This window comes from Gadus morhua, chromosome 8 (assembly GCF_902167405.1).
Source record: "Gadus morhua chromosome 8, gadMor3.0, whole genome shotgun sequence".
NCBI classification, from domain to species: Eukaryota; Metazoa; Chordata; class Actinopteri; order Gadiformes; family Gadidae; genus Gadus; species Gadus morhua.
Window position 1 is genome coordinate 12,834,277 of NC_044055.1, and position 12,537 is coordinate 12,846,813.

The 12,537-nt window shown below is 51.8% G+C and overlaps 2 protein-coding genes across 3 annotated transcripts; both read right to left on the minus strand.

Moving 5' to 3' along the window:
- Nucleotides 1-1,714: 1,714 nt before the first annotated feature.
- Nucleotides 1,715-7,009, minus strand: LOC115548643 (pollen-specific leucine-rich repeat extensin-like protein 1). The gene is made up of 2 exons (XM_030363405.1): nucleotides 5,963-7,009; nucleotides 1,715-4,491 (listed from the first exon to the last, which is right to left on the minus strand). Exons 1-2 carry the CDS (start codon nucleotides 6,096-6,098, stop codon nucleotides 1,715-1,717), a joined length of 2,913 nt encoding a protein of 970 aa, XP_030219265.1. The 5' UTR covers nucleotides 6,099-7,009.
- A 424-nt stretch (nucleotides 7,010-7,433) lies between these two features.
- cryz (crystallin, zeta (quinone reductase)) lies at nucleotides 7,434-12,058 on the minus strand. Of its 2 annotated transcripts, none has more exons than XM_030364335.1 (8): nucleotides 11,776-12,058; nucleotides 10,777-10,929; nucleotides 10,506-10,669; nucleotides 10,365-10,416; nucleotides 9,786-9,935; nucleotides 9,441-9,542; nucleotides 8,310-8,405; nucleotides 7,434-7,744 (listed from the first exon to the last, which is right to left on the minus strand). In XM_030364335.1, exons 1-8 carry the CDS (start codon nucleotides 11,908-11,910, stop codon nucleotides 7,559-7,561), a joined length of 1,038 nt encoding a protein of 345 aa, XP_030220195.1. In that variant the 5' UTR covers nucleotides 11,911-12,058; the 3' UTR covers nucleotides 7,434-7,558. The 2 variants fall into 2 exon arrangements, with proteins under 2 accessions (XP_030220195.1, XP_030220197.1); XM_030364337.1 differs by having other exon boundaries at nucleotides 7,434-7,712; nucleotides 11,776-12,029.
- Nucleotides 12,059-12,537: the final 479 nt, after the last annotated feature.

A 12,537-nucleotide genomic window follows, 5' to 3' on the forward strand; every position in this document is an offset into this window, starting at 1 on the left:
TACATTGATAAATATATGTCTCTCACTGGTCCCACACTGCTCTCCCACTGGTTCAACACTGGTCTCTCACTGGTCCAACACTGCCCTCTAGTGGCCATAGGTATAAATGTCAAAGTTAATCTTTTGATTTCAGAATCCAGAGGTCATTCTAACCAAAACTGCTCAGTTGACTTGACTGACGACTGTTGTGTACTCTCACTGTCAGAAAAATGTATTCTACTTTGTTGAATTTATTTCCTCCAATATAATCCCTTTGAAGGAATGAATCTGATGGTTTCTGAGCTGAATCCGGTACTATGCATACAATCGCTTCACAGGACATCCTGGAGATCCTTGTTCGTACTAACATGTTATTATGTCTGTTTACATGTCGGCCATATTGGGTTGGTGAAGACCATGCTGGTGTATCCCACAGACACCGACGTACGTCTATGTTTAGGTCTGCTCTCTGCTGTATGACACCAGGAAGTTAGACAGACAAAGATGCACGTACAACAGATAAGAAATTAAAAATCAAATGTGAGTTAGAAGGTATTTTCAAAACATTGAAGGTGAATCTTCATCAACGACCCTGCAGATACAGACTACAGACATACAGACGACAGACTACAGACATATAGACTAGAGACAGAGAGACATACCGATTACAAACATAGCGACATACAATACGATACGATAATACTTTATTGTCAGAGCAGGTCTGAAATTTGTCTTGCATCCCAAGCAGCTCTATTTACAAACATCCCAGACAAGACATCAGGCCAGGACATCAAAAACAGGACATCAAGACAGGACCCAAAATTACAATTAAATACATACATTCATCTTGACATTACAGCAACAGACGACAACATTTAAGGCCCATCAGCGGGCATTCGGTCTGGGATTTAGTGCCTGGATCAGTTCTAGGGTTAACTGGTGAACAAAAGAGTGCTTCAGTCTAACTAGTATTATATTATAAATTGATTTGCTGTGTCTGTACGACAATCCTCTGTGTAGAACGTAAAAGCATAGTTGAACTCACACAACCCTGGGGGGCCCCAACATTGGTGATAATGGCAGATTAAAGGGTTTTGTTTACCTTTACAAACTGTAGAAATTAAGCATACCAATGTATCAGGTATTGGTTCAGTTCCTGCTGGTCCATTTTTGCCACCAGAATGTCTGCTTGCATGGTATTGAAGACTGATGAAAAATCTGAAAAGAGGGCTCTTGCATAGGTCTTGGGTTCGTCTAAAATGTTTCGGAATAATATGGACTAAAGAGGCAACAGCGTCTTCGGTGCCACGTTTGTTGTCTGAGCAGAGCAGAATTCTTAAAGATTTCATAATTACTGAGGTAAGGGCTTTGGGTCTGAAATCCTTATGTTCCTTTGACATACAGACTACAGACAGAGAGACATACAGACTACAGACTGCAAACATAGAGACATAGAGACTCCTCCTAACCAAGTCCTCTACCTTACATCTTTAACATGTCTCCTAGTTCAGGTTCAAATATCTGTCTGCTCATGGTGAAGTGTGTCCATGAGAAGAGACGTCTGGGATCATCTAACCCTGGGATCAGAAGACCAGAGCTTCCTCGAAGGGCCCAACAGACCATCAATGTCTGTGGGACGTCCACTTACTGCTGGTCCCACAATGAATCCCAGGGACCCCCCCCCCCCCCGCCAGAGGGCTGTGGGGGGTCAGGGGACATCTAACCCTGAGTCCTCCTATCGTATCTTCCTCTCCAGAGCCGTGGGAGGTCTGCTGGAGGCCTTCTCAGGAAGGACCAGCTTCAACTTCCTCTTGGGGGAGGAGCCTCTGTCTTCTGACAGGTACTCCTGCTGCAGCAGGGCCTGAGACCCGGCGGTGGCCACGCCCCTTGGAGATGAAACCACGCCCCCTGGCGAGGACACCACACCCTCTTCTGCACCCTCAACTGGTACCGAGGTCACACTCCCTTCGGCATCCCCTGCAGCCGTCAGGGCCCCTCGGCGAGCCCCGCTTGCGGAGTGGCTGGCCACTACTGGGCCTCCAGCCACCAACCAATGGGGCCCTGGGGGGTCTCCATCTCCCCCTCCAGCCTCTCCCGGAGGCCCTGCTCCACCACGCCCAGCCACAGACCCCTGGGCCGGGCGGTCCTGCCCAGCCTGGAGGCCTGGGCCCTGGGGTGGGTCAGCGGGGGGTCTGGGGGCCGGAGGGAGGCTCTCAGCGGGGGGTCTGGGGGCCAGAGGGAGGCTCTCAGTGGGGGGTCTGGGGGCCAGAGGGAGGCTCTCAGCGGGGGGTCTGGGGGCCGGAGGGAGGCTCTCAGCGGGGGGTCTGGGGGCCAGAGGGAGGCTCTCAGCGGGGGGTCTGGGGGCCAGAGGGAGGCTCTCAGCGGGGGGTCTGGGGGCCAGAGGGAGGCTCTCAGTGGGGGGTCTGGGGGCCGGAGAGAGGCTCTCAGCGGGGGGTCTGGGGGCCGGAGGGAGGCTCTCAGCGGGGGGTCTGGGGGCCGGAGGGAGGCTCTCAGGAGGCGGCTGAGGAGGGGACAGAGGCTGGGTGCTGGGCGCTGGGACTGCAGGCGGCCCGGTGTAGAAGGAGGGGGTGCTGGCGGCCCGGCCCAGCAGAGGTCTGCTCCGTCCAGGGCTGGCTAGCAGGGAAGCGGCCGAAGCGCTATGACGTAAGCCTCTGTGGAGAGCCAGGCCCTGGGCGCCGGCAGGAGCGGCCCTGTAGGGGGTCAGACCACGGAGACCCGGGGACGCTACGTGAGCAGCCAGGCTACTGTTGGCGTGACGGTGTAGCAGGGTGGGGGCCGGGGGCAGGAGGGCGCGCAGGGAGGGGCGTGCTGCAGGGCGGGCTGCGCTGGGGGTCAGAGAGACGCTGGCCGGGGCGGGGGGAGGACATGGAGGCGGGCCCAGCTGCAGGTCTTGTCCCAGTTCATTGGAGGGTGTCAGGCCCTCAGGAGCTCTGCTGGCTTCTGATTGGTCCGTGGTCCCAACAGAATCCTTTTGGTCTAGTTCTGAGCTTTGTTGGGAGGGTTTCTCTTCAGAGGAGGTCTTGTTCTCCTCCACTACCTTCTTGTTTTTGGAGATCTTTGTTTCATTCTTCTTTTCTTTGCGGCCTCCTCCTTGATCTCCTTCTCCCTCCGATGCATTCTCCTTCCTCCCCTCTGGGCCCCGGCCCTCCCCCCTGGAGCTCCTCTTCTCCGAGGACTTCCCGGGGTGGACTTTGTTCCTCCGGACCGGACTCAGGTTGAGGTTGACCTTCAGCAGCCGCCTGGAATGACCTCTGGTCCTCTGCCGTCCCTCTCTCTTCCCTCCCTCGCCTCTCTTCCTCGTCTTGTCCCCAGACCTCCTGGGCTCCAGGGGTCTTTCGAGGTAGAAGGTAACGTTCCTCCTCCCTCTCCTGTCTCTGGGGCTGAGGTCCCTGGCCCCCCGGGCCCTGGGGCGGGACTTGGGCAGGGCCGGGCGCTCTGAGGGGCCCAGGGAGAGCCCCTCCTGGCTGCTGCTCACATCGTCTGCTCTGGCCCCAGATGTTTGATTGCAGTGGTCACAGATTAGCCTGGACAGAAAACCTCTGGCCTGAGGGGCTGGGCCAGACCTGTAGTTGTCTCCTGGCCCCTCAGACCTGTAGTCGTCTCCTGGCCCCTCAGACCTGTAGTGGTCTCCTGGCCCCTCAGACCTGTAGTGGTCTGGGTCTCCTGGCCCCTCAGACCTGTAGTGGTCTCCTGACCCCTCAGACCTGTAGTGGTCTCCTGACCCCTCAGACTTGTAGTGGTCTCCTGACCCCCCAGACCTGTAGTGGTCTGGGTCTCCTGACCACTCAGACCTGTAGTGGTCTCCTGGCCCCTCAGACTTGTAGTGGTCTCCTGACCCCTCAGACCTGTAGTGGTCTCCTGGCCCCTCAGACTTGTAGTGGTCTCCTGACTCCTCAGACCTGTAGTGGATTGAGCCTCGTCCTGACAGGTCTCCATGGGTCCTGGACTGAACCAGGCACTTTCCCGTGGGGTGGGGTCTCAGGATGCCCCGGGGGGCTCTGTCTCTGGGGGGGGGGTGACCGGGGCCGCCGTTGGCCACCACGTTGGGGATCAGCGCCCTCCTGTGGGGCGGCATCCCGGACCTCCCCCCCACGCCTCCCTGCTCGCTCCTCGTCTGGTTCCCCCCCTCCCCGAGGCCCCCGACCCGGGGTTCACGGGCCCCCAGACCCCCAGCCCGGGCCCCCAGACCCCCAGCCCGGGGGTCCCCGGCCCCCGGCCCCGCCCCTCTGCAGTGAGGACACTTCAGATGTCCGCCGCCGCCCACGGCTCTCGATGGGTCCAGAGCGCCCGGCCCGCCGTCCCAGGGCGGCCTGCGGTCTCCTGGAGAGGCCAGCTCCCTCCGCCTCCCCCAGGCGCTGGAGTCCTGCTCCTCCGCTCTCCCTCCCTCCGCCTCCTGCTCCTTCTCTCGCTCCTTCCTCGCCTTCTTCTCTCTCCTCCTCCGGGACAGTCGCTGGTAGATCAAAACCACCATCAGGGTCAGTACCACACCGCCTGGATCGGGACACAGGGACCACATACCAGGGGGTGAGATCCCCGACTGTACCCTGGTCCATAAGACCCCCATGGTCCATAAACAGATCCACATGGTCCACAGATCCACATGGTCCACAGATCCACATGGTCCTGTTACAGATCCACATGGTCCACAGATCCAGATGCCGGGCCGTGGCCACGTGGGGGCCAGGGGGGGCCACGGCCACCATTGGTCACAGGATGGCCACCAGTCTGCCCCCCCCCAGTCTGAGAGAGAAATCCTGAACAGAAACGGTCTAAAGAAAGCTTATTATTTTAAATTTAAGTCCTATATTTTCATATTATAAATAAATACTGCACTTGAAATGCCACGGTTTACCTAAATAAATCATTGCCTAAAAGGACAATTACATGTCTTTCGGTCAATTGCACTAAAAACATCCCCGTGTCATGTTAAGGTCCCGAACCCCCTCACATAATCATGACACATCGCACAACAACTAAGCACCAATTCCAATAACGGTAACAATAATGTGATTATCACGAAGACATTAGCGTGCATAAGAAAGTTGATTTAATCCATTGCTTATGGCCTGATGGGCCCCGGGAAAACCCCCGCTCTGAGTGACGCGGTGCGTGAGTTTAAAATATACGTTTTTGATAATCATGTGCCACCCCAAATAAAAGACTGGCCCGAGCTGGCCCCCCCAGAAATAAGGTCCTGGCTACGCCCCTGTCCACATCGTCAAAAGATCACAGATCCTTGTTTTTATTCTGAAAGCGTTGACACAACAATGAGTTCCCAGTAACACAGACCGGCATGACCGATTAGTCAGTTAACAAGTCAGTAAAGAAGTTACTCAACAATTCAGTAAATTAGCTCAAAACAAGTCAGTAAATAAGTCCTTTAACTAGTCAGTTAATAAGCTGCTTAACCAATGAGGGAATAAGTCATTTAACCACTCAGTAAATAAGTCACTTAACCAATGAGTTTATAAGTCCTTTAAGAAGTCAGTAAATAAGTTGCTTAGCCAATGAGTGAATAAGTTCTTTAACCAGTCCGTAAATAAGCTGCTTAAGCAATGAGTTAATAACTATTTTAACCAGTCAGTAAATAACTCACTTAACAAGTGCGGGACTAAGTCTTTCAACCAGTCAGTAAATAAGTGAACCAGTGAGAGACTTAGTATTTTAACTAGTCAGTAAATAAGTGAACCAGTGAGTGACTAAGTCCTTTAACAAGTCAGTAAATAAGTTAAGCAGTGAGCGACAAAGTCCTTTAACCAGTCAGTAAATAAGTTAAGCAGTGAGCGACAAAGTCCTTTAACCAGTCAGTAAATAAGTTAAGCAGTGAGCGACAAAGTCCTTTAACCAGTCAGTAAATAAGTGACCCAGTGAATGACTAAGTCCTTTAACCAGTCAGTAAATAAGTTAAGCAGTGAGCGACAAAGTCCTTTAACCAGTCAGTAAACAGGTCTGAGGTCCTCACCGGTGAAGCAGACAGGGGCGGCGATGGCCAGGTCCCGGGTGTAGACCCCGGGCGACTCGCCAGACCGCGTAGCCGCCTTCACCGTGATGTTGCCGTCGTATGGGACAGAGTCTGCCCTGGAGGGCCCCATCACCATGGTAACGGAGAGGTCCTGCGGGCCAACATCCTGCTACTGCGGCAGAATGTCTGAGGAGCTTCGCGGACTAACACAGCTCACTTCCAGTGGTAGGAGGCAAAGGACGCTTCTGACATCGTGGACAGCGGACAAAAAGCTGAAGGCTGGGATTCAGCGCTCCTCCAACGAACTGAACCGCTCTCCACCTGAGCGCTGCATGTTGACCAGAGAGCAGATCCCCCCCCGGAGGGGCTGATCCAACACTTCACCAGAAGGTCTCCCCAGGCTCTGATGGTCTGGTACGGCACTACCTCCTGGACTAACTGGTCTCGGTCCAACTCCAGTCTGTTGTGAGTACAGTTGTGACCTGTGGTGGAGCCAGCGCCCCCCGGGACAGATGAGGTGGTACGGTCCAGCCCGCCTCACTCCAGGAAGGGAAGCAGTGCTCCAGAGACGATATCCCAGGATATTCCCCCTTCCGCCTCCGAGAGACCAAGTCAGGAAACCATGGAGTCCACTAAACACCCTGTGAGTGTGTGTGTGTGTGTGTGTGTGTGTGTGTGTGTGTGTGTGTGTGTGTGTGTGAGTGAGTGTGTGTCTAAGTGTGAGGTAGGGTTACCTGGGTCTCGTGTGGAGCATGCTCAGTGCAGCCTCCTGTTACCTGAGAGACCAGCTGTCGGGCAGGAGTCACTGGGAGTAGGACTGGTACTAACCCTAGTCCTACGAACCCTGCTATCCCTAGTCCCAACCCCACTAACCCTAGTCCTGCTAACCCTAGTTTTACCAACCCTAGTGCTACTAACCCTAGTAATCCTTGTCCTAACCCCAGTCCTACTAACCCTAGTCCTCATAACCATCCTAACCTTATTCCTACTTACCCTAGTCCTACTAACCCTAATCCTACTAACCCTAGTCCTAATAACCCTAGTTCTACTAACCCTAGTCCTACTAACCCTACTAACCCTAGTTCTACTAACCCTAGTCCTAAAAACCCTAGTTCTATTAACCCTAGTCCTATTAACTCTAGTCCAACTAACCCTAGTCCTAACTCTACTAACCCTAGTCCTACTAACCCTAGTTCTACTAACCCTAATCCTACTAACCTTAGTCCTACCAACCCTAGTCCTACTAACCCTAGTTCTACTAACCCTACTAACCCTAGTCCTAAAAACCCTAGTTCTACTAACCCTAGTCCTAACTCTACTAACCCTAGTCCTACTAACCCTAGTTCTACTCACCCTAGTTCTACTAACCCTACTAACCCTAGTTCTACTAACCCTAGCCCTTAAATCATTCGTTATATTAAGTTCATCCCAGTTATCCGTTACGTGTCAAAAACGAATAAAGGAACAATACTGTAACGACAAATGTTTTAATACTTTGATTCAAGGCCTTAAATTCACACTCTTCTGATGTGACTAGAGTCAATAACTCAGGGACACTTGGCCTTTGACCTTTGACATCCTCGGAGGGTCACATGGTCAGCACAGTCTTGCCGCAGGCACCCGGGCCCTCCATGAGGTCCTGGTGGGCCTGGGCGGCCATCTTGAGAGGGTAACAGCGGCCCACCGATGGGCGAAGCCAGCCCTCCTCCATCCCTGTGGACAGAGCGGCCATGCACTCCTCCCGCTCCTCCTGGGGGAGGGAGGAGGGAGCAGGGCATGATACTGACTGAGAGGTCACTGAGAGGCCCCCCTCCCTATTGGCTGAGGCTCAGGTCCATCATGGAGTGAACACTGGGACCTCACAACGAGTAAACACAGGAAACGGAAAGCCTACCACACACTATTTAACTGCTGTTGGATTTTTCTACATTCATAATGTATTGTGAATTTTCGTTTATGGGTACCATTAACATTAGCTATGTTACGTTAGCTAGGTACCGTTAGCTGGGTACCGTTTGCTGGGTACTGTTAACGGGAGCTGGGTACTGTTTGCTGGGTACCGTTAACTTTAGCTAGGTACCGTTAGCTGCGTACCGTTAGCTGGGTACCTTTAACGTCAGTGTACTCTTTGAATAATAAAACCGGAAACATTACTTCAAAAAACAAGATGCAAGACAAGTTTGATGAGGAGTAAATGTCAGCTAACGCTACGTTGGCTAGGGAGAGGATCAGGCTACTAAAGGGTAACGCTACGTAAGTCGTTAGCTAGGAGGGGATCAGGCTAGTAAAGGGTAACTACGTTAGCAGTTAGCTAGGGAGCGGATCAGACTAGCAAAGGGGTGCTCACGGGTGTAGCAGAGGCGAGAGCCACTCCCAGGATGGAGCTCTCCTTGGCCATGGTGTCTCTGGGGTTGATCTCTACGGAACCTCTGCTGCCCACTACCTGCAGGAGGAGGAAGTACACAACCACCATTCTCATGAGGACTGAGGTAAGACAACTGCTGTGCTTAGAGAATCTGGCTGCCTCTACACTAGGCTACACCACTATGAGACTAACCCTAAACTAAGCTACGTCACTATGAGACTGATCCTACACTAGGCTACGTCACTATGAGACCGCACCTATATTAGGATACGTCACTATGAGACGGCTACACCTACACTAGGCTACGTTACTATGAGAGCACACCTACACTAGGCTTCGTCACTAGGGGACCGAACCTACACTAGGCTACCTCACTATGAGACTGCACCTACACTAGGCTACGTCACTTTGAGACATGGTCATCATGGTGATGGTTTGTGGGACGGCAGCACCTCTTTTCCTCTGGTGAGGACGCTCCAATGTACCCTACGCTGAAGAAGTCACTGAGGCTCCTTTCCTCTGGTGAAGGACACTCCAGTATACCCTAAACTGAAGGAAGCACTGCGGCTCTGGTATAGAACCTGTTCTGTACATGGTCCTTGTCAACTAAACCAACAAACTAAAGGACTATCTGACCACAGCCTAGAAATACTAAGGAGAACTATTAGCCACTGCTGCCCCCTACATGCAGGCGAAGGTACTACACTCTCAGGAGAAATATTAATTAATACAGTAAAAATATCATAGAATAAATAACATAGAATACATATCATTGCATAAATATTGATAATGAATATTGACTTCATGAAGAAAATAAACAGTTGTATAAATATTATAGTAGAAGAAATAAGTGTCAATATTATAGTATAAATACAGTAGAGTAAAGACAGAGTATACTGATTATCAATCCTGATTTATAAATACTCAGTATAATGAGTATAAATACTGAGTTTAAATGCTATAAATACTGAGTACAATGAACAGAATACTGAGTAGAAATGCTTTAAATACTGAGTGTAATGAGTAGAATAGAGATTGTAAATACTGAGTATAATAACACCAGTAATATCTATAATCCTGGAACCAGAGTATCAGGAGGGGGTGGAGCCTCACAGCGACTCGTCCTCCCTGCCTCAGCATCTGGAGGTCGGCCCCGAGGTTCAGGTTGGCCAGCATCTCCAGGACCACGTCCACACCCGCACCCCCCGTAGCCTCCTGGTGTAATGTATACATTATATACATTATATACTGTACAGCATCTCCAGGACCACGTCCACGCCCACCCCGCGCGTAGCCTCCTATATATCATATTGACATTAATAGATATAATATAGTGTGTCTGTGTGTACGTGTGTGTGTGTGTGTGTGTGTGTGTGTGTGTGTGTACCAGGATCTTGTGTGTGTGTGTGTGTGTGTGTGTGTGTGTGTGTGTGTGTGTGTGTGTGTGTGTGTGTGTACCAGGATCTTGTGTGTGTAGTCCTCCTCCCGGTGGTTGAAGACCTGGTGGGCTCCCTGCTGGAGGACCAGGTCCAGACCGCCCCGGGTCCCAGCGGTCCCCAGGACCCGGAGGCCCAGGGCCCGGCCCAGCTGCACCGCCGCTACACCCACCTGGAGACACAACATGTTATATAACATGTTGGGATATATATATATATATATATATATATATATATATATATATATATATATATATATATATATATATATAGAGAGAGAGAGAGAGAGAGAGAGAGAGAGAGAGAGAGAGAGAGAGAGAGAGAGAGAGAGAGAGAGAGAATTGAAATGAGAGGGAGAGAGAGAGAGAGAGAATTGAAATGAGAGGGAGAGAGAGAGAGAGAGAGAGAATTGAAATGAGAGGGAGAGAGAGAGAGAGAGAGAGAGAGAGAGAGAGAGAGAGAGAGAGAGAGAGAGAGAGAGAGAGAGAGAGAGAGAGAGAGAGAGAGAGAGAATTGAAATGAGAGGGAGAGAGAGATCAGGAGACAGACAGACAGACAGACAGACAGACAGACAGACAGAGAGAGATTCGGTGTCTCTCACCCCTCCACTGGCTCCATGGATCAGAACAGTTTCTCCGGCTTTAGCATGAGCTCTGTAACACACACACACACACACTGTAGTACTGCAGTAGTACTGAGGTAGTACTACTGTAGTACTACAGCAGTAGTGCTTCAGTAGTACCTGGTGACGAGGGCCCGGTGGGCGGTGCAGTAGGGGACCCCCAGCGCGGCCCCCTGCTCGGGGCTCAGCCCAGCAGGCAGTCTGAACACGCTGGCCTCCTCCGCCACGCACAGCTCAGCGTAGCCCCCGGAGAGAGTGGCCGTGGTGAACACACGCTCCCCTGCCTGCACACACACACACACACACACACACGCACACGCACACACACATGACTACACACACCTAGTGTTGTCCTACATATCTGTTGACCGTATAGCGAGACCTTTCGTACCTTGAACGATGTCACTTCCTCCCCTACTTCCTGTACCTCTCCGGACACGTCCGACCCGGGGGTATAGGGCAGGGGGGGGCGGCGGGCGTAGGTCCCGGAGCGGATATAGGTCTCCACCGGGTTGACCCCGCACGCACGCACACGGATCAGAACCTGGCGACACACGGGTCAGAACCCGGCAACACACGGGTCAGAACCCGGCAACACACGGGTCAGAACCCGGCAACACACGGGTCAGAACCTGGCAACACACGGGTCAGAACCCGGCAACACACGGGTCAGAACCCGGCAACACACGGGTCAGAACCTGGCAACACACGGGTCAGAACCCGGCAACACACGGGTCAGAACCTGGGAACGCACAGGTCAGAACCTGGCAACCCAGTGTGCAGTGTCTCCCGTCAGGACAGCAGGGAGGTTGCAGCTCATCCATGTGACCTGGAGGGGGTTGGGGGGGGTCTCTGACAGGAGGGGGATCTCTGACCTGGAGGGGGGGTCTCTGACCTGGAGGTCTCTGACAGGAGGGGGATCTCTGACCTGGTGGGGCATCTCTGACAGGAGGGTGGTCTCTGACATGGAGGTCTCTGACCTGGAGGGGCGTCTCTGACAGGAGGGGGGTCTCTGACCTGGAGGGGCGTCTCTGACAGGAGGGGCGTCTCTGACAGGAGGGGGGTCTCTGACCTGGAGGGGGGTCTCTGACTAGTAACTTCTAGCTTTTATCTACCACATATCTAAAACTTACACAACCACATTTGAGGTCAGCCTCAACCGTTGTGTTTCGATTGTTTGTGTTCAGTGGTATGTACATTGTTTTACCTTCATAGTCTCTTAATCATGTTCCTTCAATGCTTTACAATAGTTTTTGGGCGTTGCTATATAAACAAAGTAAGTCATTTTTGTAAGTATTTTACTCAATGTTGGGGTCGATAATATTCTGGAGTACCACTCAGCGGGGGTTAATGTCCCTGTGGGGCATCACCACGCAGGCGGACGGCTCACCTGCCGTCTCCCGGGGGTCGGGACCGGGACATCGGACAGCAGCCTGAGGACCTCCGGCCCTCCAAACTCCGAGACGCAGACAGCTTTCATAACCCGGCAGCTCTTCATGGTGTTAATACTGAATACATTCAGCATAAAGTAGTTTAATATATGGGGTTGGTCTCCGTGTGCACTCCGACCTTTTCTCTACTCCCCCGTTCCCGATGTGCTTAAACGAGAGGGGTTCTAACGTCCACACTTTAATTTCATATTATTATTATTATTAAGCAATACTCTATTATTGGGAGCTTTACCTTTGCGGCTTGATATAAAACGACGCTTTGAACTGTTCAATTGAAAGTGTAGTTATACCTGCATTATTTACCATACTTTGAGAACCCCCTCCCCTAAGCAGTGGTTTAGTCCAGGTGTCTGAGTTGTGTTCAGGACCGCTCCGTGTTTACACTAGTTGCTATTATTACATAAATGTTGAATGGAAATTAATGCCACTCTTCACGTGAATATAGGGCATAAAAATAGTTTGGTGACACACACGGTTGAAACTCATTAAAATGCATTTAACGTTAATGTTTTTTGTATTGCACTCTGTTTTTTCACCTGATTGTCTGTACGAAGTGTATTTTATACCGAAGATATTAAGGTGATATATACTGCAGTAGGCCTACCTTCTTTCATACTGCAGTACTACCTCTTAATGTACTGCAGTACCGCTTAATGTACTGCAGTCCTACCTCTTAATGTACTGCAGTACCTTCTAATGTA

Bases quoted from the DNA above. Each gene is read 5' to 3' on its own strand.
- LOC115548643 (XM_030363405.1), bottom strand. From the start codon at position 6,098: ATGGTGATGGGGCCCTCCAGGGCAGACTCTGTCCCATACGACGGCAAC. The intron at 4,492-5,962 runs GTGAGGACCTCA...GTCCCGATCCAG, and splicing joins CGCCCCTGTCTGCTTCACCG to GCGGTGTGGTACTGACCCTG.
- cryz (XM_030364335.1), bottom strand. From the start codon at position 11,910: ATGCTGAATGTATTCAGTATTAACACCATGAAGAGCTGCCGGGTTATG. The intron at 10,670-10,776 runs GTACGAAAGGTC...GTGTGTGTGCAG, and splicing joins AGGAAGTGACATCGTTCAAG to GCAGGGGAGCGTGTGTTCAC. The intron at 9,936-10,364 runs GTGAGAGACACC...TTGTGTCTCCAG, and splicing joins TCCATGGAGCCAGTGGAGGG to GTGGGTGTAGCGGCGGTGCA.